The sequence below is a fragment of the Volvox carteri genome (genome assembly GCF_000143455.1).
Source record: "Volvox carteri f. nagariensis unplaced genomic scaffold VOLCAscaffold_115, whole genome shotgun sequence".
NCBI lineage: Eukaryota > Viridiplantae > Chlorophyta > Chlorophyceae > Chlamydomonadales > Volvocaceae > Volvox > Volvox carteri.
The window spans coordinates 7349-14676 of record NW_003307658.1 but is presented as its reverse complement, the minus strand read 5'-3'; the positions used below and the strand labels follow the sequence as shown (position 1 = coordinate 14676).

General features: G+C 51.2%; 3 protein-coding genes across 3 annotated transcripts in view; 1 reads left to right on the top strand and 2 right to left on the bottom strand.

Annotated features, from left to right (window-relative positions):
* Positions 1-1166, top strand: part of VOLCADRAFT_100343 (uncharacterized protein) — a gene marked incomplete at both ends in the record, with an annotated part of 5011 nt that extends 3845 nt beyond the window's left edge. The window contains one exon of the mRNA XM_002958962.1: positions 1110-1166. Within this exon, the coding sequence (XP_002959008.1) occupies positions 1110-1166 (57 nt within the window). The remainder of the gene's footprint in view (positions 1-1109) is intronic.
* Positions 1167-3118: 1952 nt separating this feature from the next.
* On the bottom strand, positions 3119-4854 carry VOLCADRAFT_100342 (uncharacterized protein; the record flags this gene model as incomplete). The annotated part of the gene is made up of 3 exons (XM_002958954.1): positions 3119-3392; positions 3896-3969; positions 4711-4854. 3 exons carry the CDS (start codon positions 4852-4854, stop codon positions 3119-3121), a joined length of 492 nt encoding a protein of 163 aa, XP_002959000.1.
* Positions 4855-6587: 1733 nt separating this feature from the next.
* On the bottom strand, positions 6588-6812 carry VOLCADRAFT_48601 (uncharacterized protein; the record flags this gene model as incomplete). Its single annotated transcript, XM_002958953.1, has 1 exon — positions 6588-6812. A coding segment is annotated over one exon (225 nt), but the record flags the coding sequence as incomplete, so codon positions are not given.
* Positions 6813-7328: the final 516 nt, after the last annotated feature.

Sequence of the window (7328 nt, the reverse complement as noted above, 5' to 3'; positions counted from 1 at the left end):
CAACCTTGCGGAGGGCATGTTCGAAGCCTGTTTGAAGGATAGTGCAGTCCAGCTGCAGATTTTATTCATGAGGCAGGTAGTGGGGACGGCACGGCCATCCCACAGGCTGTTGTACGCGGAGCTGGCTGAACTCCCCTTACAATATTACATGGTGAAGCAGATCCTCCGTTTCTGGAACCGCCTTCAAAAGCAAGTGGGATCCATTGCTCATGCAGTTTTACGGCAGGAGATAACCGATGCCCTGACCAACCCGGAATGGGAGGGTTGGGGAATCTCAATGTTACGACTGTTTTCCTTCTTGGAGTGCAACATTTGGAGCGGAATACCGCAAGAAGTCGTGGGGGTAAAGGAGCGTGTTGACTGGTTGTTGAGTAGACCTCTACCAGAAGGAGCGATAATAACGGCACTAAGAGAGCGTTTGATGAGCGGCTGGGACCATACGCGTCTGACTGTCTTGCCAGAGGAGTACCCATCAGATGGGAAGCAACCGGGAGTGCAAATGGCGAAGTATAAGCACTGGATGGGGCTGCCCTTTTCGGGAGCCGCAGCCGTCATGTGGCCAACACATGCTAAGGTTTTCATTCCTAAGGTTTAGCACATCGTAAGCTAATGCAGTTTCGTTTATGTTGCTGGGCTTTGGAGGCGAACAGAGCACGAAGGGGCAAGTACCATGTCCCCAGGGGGCAGCGGTTTTGCCACTGTTGTGGTCCTAATAGCCGAATTGAGGATGAAAAACACGTGTTATTGGAATGCCCAGCCTATAATGATATTCGTGCTGAAGAGGGATTCGATCATCAACAGAGTATGTTGGAGGCCATGCAATGGGAACCCGCACGTCTGGCGAGGATGTTGGAACGTATGTGGGCTCACCGAAACTCAATTACCCCCTTTGGACGTTAGTCTGGGCTGATGTGCGGTGTTTTTTCCTTTTTCTCCGTGGCTTTTAGGCGTTGTAGTATTGCCCTTGGGCCCTCGGCTCGTATGGGTAGTCTTACAGGTATGGGGTCACGCACCCCCAACCATGTAACACACACACACACGCAGTTCTTCAGTCAGACGCAGTCCAACCCCGTTCTTACCTTGTCCGGCCCATGCACATCCACATCCAGGGCACCATCGGGTGCCATTCTGGAAGAGATAACAAACGGTCGTCGGGCTGTTACTAGCTTGCGCTTAACAATGTGGGCGTCTTCCAAGACGAAGTTTGGGACACTTTGAATAAGACCCGAACGAAATCTGTATGCAATCTGCAGACCCTACTGGGGGACAAGTCCACAGGAGGCGTATCAACATGCAAGACGTTATCAACAGCAAGCCGGTTTGGGGGTCCAAGTACAGCCTGTCACGCTGACTAGTTGGACAAGGCTGTATGCTCTTCTGCGTGAAGGCAGAATGACTTCACCAGGAGAGCAGCAAGAATGAAGTCGCCACTGCGACCCAGTTGTACGACAGCACCACAGAACCAGCCTTAGAAGCTCCGGTCGCTTCGCTCCGTCGCATCTAAGCCAACAAGCCGTTATCAACAGCAAGCCACTTTGGGGGTCCTGGCTCAAAGTGAGGCCCACTCTGGAGTTAGTTGTTCAGCTTTCATGTACTTCCTCAAACAAACTGCTTCTCTAGTACTGTGATGTTTTATTGGTTATATTCATGCAAACTGAGCTGAAGTTGCAAGGCGCGAAGATGCTGGCCGCATTATGCCGCACCGCATTCCCAAGCCAGTATGCACAACTCTGAGAAAATTTGCAGTCTTCATTGTTTTGTTGTGGCACAACTCCACGTATCTCTGCACATTAGTGCATAGGAGCAATTCTTGCGCAGATGTCCAAGTCGACTCAAAAGCATTCCAATTGGACTGTCTGGCTTAATGTAATGTTATCAGGTTGTTTGTCGTAGCGCTTTGGCGCACCCAACGTGGAATGTTGGCGCCGGACTGTGCAGCTGAAGACCTATGCTATGGGTGAACCAATGGTGCACCCGTTCCTTCGCCATCATCAGCACGTTCCCAGCCATGGACTTTTTGACAGAACACCCTTGTATGTTCTGCCATTCTAAGCACAGCATTATAATTTGTTGTTGTGGCCGTCTATCGAACATAACAATCCTTCCCCCTTAGGACGCGCTATTTGCACTAGCAGCCAGTGTGCAATTAGATACGTAGATCTCTGTGATGCGAGTTCCTCCTCAGTCGAGATCCGCTTCAACGAGCGTTTGTCGCTTCAGTCTGCTTCGGAACGAACACAGCCGGGCGGAATTTGACGCTAGAGGAAATAAGCCATAGAGCTAGAGAAAATACCTCGCGGAAATAGAAAATAACCCTGGTCAATGCCCCTGATTTACGCCTAAAGAGAAAGCCGATATTACAGCACCTGTGTAAACGTAAGGAGTAGGTTTGTAGCTGGCAAGGGATGGGGATGGGACCCTGGCTGACAGCTTTCGGTTGTGGACACAGCTGCTACGACCGGACACAATTGTGCGAAGGGGCTGCTTAAACATTGCCGTGCATTACAGCAATCGGTGATTGGCCCTGAGAAAACTTACAAACCTGTATCGTAAATTGGTGATCTTCCAGGAATGGGCCCACAGTGCAGGCTTCAATCACACTCTCAGCTGAGTCCACGAAAGAGAAAACAACGCTCAGAAACGAGGTTGTGCACGGCCAAGACCAGTGGTTCCCTGGATGCGCCCCCTGCTTTCAGTCGCTGGCTCCAATCTTGCTGTTGACTTGGAATAGGCGGCCTTGGGTACTTATGCCTGCCCGGCTCCCACAGGGTGTATGCTATGCCGCCCCTTTATTGAAGGCCTGGGAATTTGTGGTCGTTTGGTTATTTCGAACGCACGGCTCCCTGCTTTGGCTGGGATAGGTTGGTTAAAAGCCAACCGCAAGCATATACATGCTCCATTCGCTCAGCTGCTGTGCGGACCCCTGCTTCAGCTGTGCGGCATGGACATATCATCAATGGATGCGCACCTTCCATACCACCCGTTTTGCACCCTTATGATTGATGGCAGGCAATCAGCCTTGGCCATCATGTAATGTTTCAGTCGCTCAGGCTACTCAGCCCGCAAAATGGTGGAGGTTTTTCAGGATGAACCTCATCATATACCAGAACCCTCCCTTCTAGATGGTCAAGGTATTCTTTCCTAGGTTCATGTCAGCACCATACCGTTCGAGGGAATCGATGCCCACAATCACATCAGCTGCCGATGCTAGTGCTGACAGCACTATCGCTGGAAGATTTATCCGGATCGGACCTAGCTTCAACCGAAGCACGGCTTGTCCTAGGATGGGTGCACTTCCGCCATCTGTCAACAATACTCGAAGAAATGCGGCAGGCCGTACAAAGAGCCCTAACACGTTCACGAGCGCTTGGCTTACAAAGTTTTGCGTCACCCTGTGTCCAACAGAACAGGCCACCAGGTGTTTAGTTTTCGACTGCTGCACACTTCGAGACAATCTTGTCGCAAGAGGGATCATACCAAACCTCAACAGGTTCTTTGATCCCGGGCAGCAGAAACCTGTGGGCTTGGCAACTTGCTGTATGGAAGAGGGTCGTATCCACTGGGTATTGTTTAATGCATCGCATCCCTGCAATCACATCTGACACCAGGGTACACAAAAATTTCCGTCGTGCCCGAAGCCCTCTGAATAACCTATCGGGGCCCTCCCCGTAATTTTTCATGTCAGCCTGACAGTTATTTTGGGCACTCCGAAACTGTCTGAAGCAGTTTTCGGGGTAAGATTTAGCTGGATTCTATCGTAAAATGCCAGGACGGCTGAATTAACAGGCGTTTGACATAATGTTGACTCTATATTGGAACATGGCGCCTGGGAGCCATCGTTCAGGCAAGGATTTTACCCAAAACCGTAAGAGTGGAAACAAGTGGACCCACTGACGCATTCCAGCCCACGGCCACTCCCACGTGTTGCGGCCCTGCTCCCAAGGCAGGGTGCAAGGCCATCTTAGACTCCTGCAAACCGTCAAGTTCGTTGACATCGAAGGCAAACAGGCGGTTAGGGCTTGCCGAGTGGCAAAAGAGCGCTAGCAACTTCACGAACTCCTTACGTGCAGTGTATTACAATGATTGCTGGTTAGTTTTCTTGCTACTTTCATAGTAACGACGCAAAACTGTCGGTTGACAAAACGTTTGTTTGCAGCAACCTTATCGAATGCAAACCAATGAACGGGCTGTACTACTGCGACTGCTCGCCTCCCTTTCACTCTTAAAAACGGCTCTTTCCTGCAATTGCGTACTCTTACACTGCTCTTACGTGGTATAGTGCTACTGTACCGGTTTCATCCACCGTCGCCCTGTCACTATGTCAGTGACAGCACAGAAAGTGGATAACCTTCACAGATTGGGATGCAAACGCAGTAGATAACAGGCGCCTTCTAAACTTTTTTGTTGCCTCGCCGTATCCTACCAACAGGGCGCGAGGGTAAGCCGCGGGAGTGCGGCAAGCTCTTCCAGCTCTCTTCCTCAAATCCAGCCGGTCTAGGATTGTGCTGTGATGTACAAGAATTGCGGGGGAGTCTTTGTGGGAGGATGACGACAGGAACAGGACCGCAGAAGTTGAACCTGCTTGCTCCAGGGGGAGTACTGCCGAGCGCCCCGATTAGGATTCGTCCCTGTGTATATATCAATTGGTGGTGCACCCATCCATCTCGGCTGATGCCTCCGGTCACCCGAGAGCCCTGGTTTGCACCGCACCAACAGCACGCCTCCCGGGTTCCCATGACCGGCAGTCTGAAAGCCATCCAGCTCCCATGCGTGCTCCGGCGCCTTGCATCCGAGGGCCGCGTCCAGCCAGGGCGCAGCCCTGGCAATCTGCTCGGCGGCGCAGGCCGCGCCCATCTCGATGAGTCCGTCGGCCGAGCACTTCCATGACCGCCAGCCCAGCTGCAATGGATTGATCCTAGACTATTCGTTCTGGGGCTCCTGGAGGCCCATAAAGCGCGGACCGGGGCATCATGCGCGCCCTTCTGGTCGACCACGCAATGTCTTCCATGTGCTATATTCCACAACAATCCCATGCGTTTCGGTGTTTTTGGACGGGTACGAAGCGAGAAGTCCTGTCATCATCATCGGCAAGGTCGAAGTCAGAGGTGCCCGCGCGTGAAGCCTTTTGCTAAACTAGTTAAAGCAATAACGCTTCTTCAGCTATGCAGGCTCGTGGGCTCTGTCGCCCGTTCATTTGGCATTATGTAAATGTGTGACCTCTGTCCGGCAGTCACAGTTTCCATCTACCATGGTATGCCCGCTTTGCGCAAATTTTTTGCTATCAAGAAAAGCAATAGTTATGGTGCTCCTGACCTCGCCGTAGTTCGTTAGCCAACTTCCAGTCCGGGGCATAGGGTTCACAGTCATTGTTCACAGAAAGATGTTCAGCAGCCTGCGTTAGCAGCAGGAGTAGAAGCGTGCTTAATTATGGAATGCTTAGGTGTATAAAATGTGTGCGATGCACAGTTGTACTTGTTGTTTGACTGGTGACCAAGCGGCCTTATACTGCATCTGCGCCCGAAAACATGCAAATTTACGCTTAATATCGTTCGGCTTTCTCTGAAAGTGCCTATGGGAGGCTTCGGTGGGGCCCCCGAAGAAAGGCTTCAAAGGGCCCAAAATCCGTTCGGGATGCTCCGGGGCGCACTAATTTTCCTTTCGGGCAAAACGGAAAAATCTCAAAAATGTTCGGACCCGAATCAGCGTGAAGAACCCTGATAATATCTGTGCTCATCCCAGCCAGGAGAATTATACATGCATCAGGCTGCATGTGTGTGCAGGTACAATAGCGTGCCAAATACGTGGCAATATCAGGCTCGGGTGGGTGTTAACAGCACCACGTGGCCGCCGATGTCAAGTATGGAGGAAAGGGCGTCCAGGACAAACATATGCTTTACAAGCCGATCCTGTGCCGCAGTCCGTGGCATAGGCATCACAAGCGGACGGGCGTCCAATAAGAGTCTCAAGAGTTGTCAATGCTGGTGAAACCGGTGCACGACTCTGCAGACACTTGAATTTCGTCTCAAACTTCCTGGGTACCATCTACCAATGGTGCGCCAGCGTCCCTGTTGCCGTTCAGTTTCCACACTTCTCTTCCCTGTCCCTGCACAGCTGACAGAAGCAGGGCAGGTTCCTAGGCGTCCATCCGCCTGTTTGCACCTACTGCGCCCCTAACACCACCCTGGCCCCGCCACCAGGGGCACTCATCCACCAGGTGGTCTGTTGCAAGGCAGTGCCAGCAAGCTTTTAGCTTGCACACAAGCCTAACCTGCTCTTTTGGCACGAGACCACCCCCGGGTGCTGGCTTGTTAGACAGCTCGGGCTCAGCCCCCTCGGCCATGTGATGATGGCCGTTGATTTACATACTGCAACGCCCGATTAATGAGTGGTTGGAAGCATACGCGTTTAGATGCCCAGCCTGACGTGTATCCGTCAGACGGCAAGCAACCAGGAATCCACATGGCGATGTATAAGCATTGGATGGGGCTGGCGGCCGAGCAAGCGGGCAGGAAGGAGGTGCTCCTGCACATCACAATGTTTATCCCACGTTCGGTGAATCGCAAGCTTATGCAGTTTAGGCTTTGCTGAACAGCACCTACGTTGTTTGCTTCTAAGTTAAGAGCAATACCCAGGGTACCGTCTTCAAATTCAAGTAATTCACCTGACATTGCTTTTTCTAAACCATAAATACGTGCAATACCGTCACCAACTTGGAAAACGATACCAAAATCTACCATTTTAACTTCTGGTGTGTATTGTTCAATTAAATCTTTAATAAGATTACTTAGTTCTTCAGGTGTACGCATTGCCATAAAAAATAAATAAAAAAATAAAAGACAATATAACGTTGTTTTTTTTGGCCGTTAGGTAGCACTTGTCGCATGAATATTGTTAAACTACATTGAATTGTTTACAAATAGCTTAAGGGGGAAAAGGCTTCCTTGTAGTTCTGCTAACTACATAGTATGGTTACCCTTCGAGAATAAACTACATAGTATGGTTACCCTTCGAGAATATACGTAGCGCTGTGGGGCGAAGACCCCTTTGGGCTCGTACCTACGGGGAACCGAAGGGAACCCTTGCCCCTCTGGTTACCCTACGGGATAAAGGGTTGTCTTCATCCCCTTTAGTGCTCTTCTTCCCCTTCGGGGATGAAGTCTTCCCCAAAGGGGAACCCCAAAGTCTTCGTCCCCTTTAGGGGAACCAAAGGGGAACCCCCTTCGTTTTCTTCCCCAAAGGGGAACCCCCCTTCTTCCCCTTTAGGGGACTCCGTCCCCTTTAGGGGACTCCGTCCCCTTTAGGGGAACGAAGTGCTCGTCCCCTTTAGG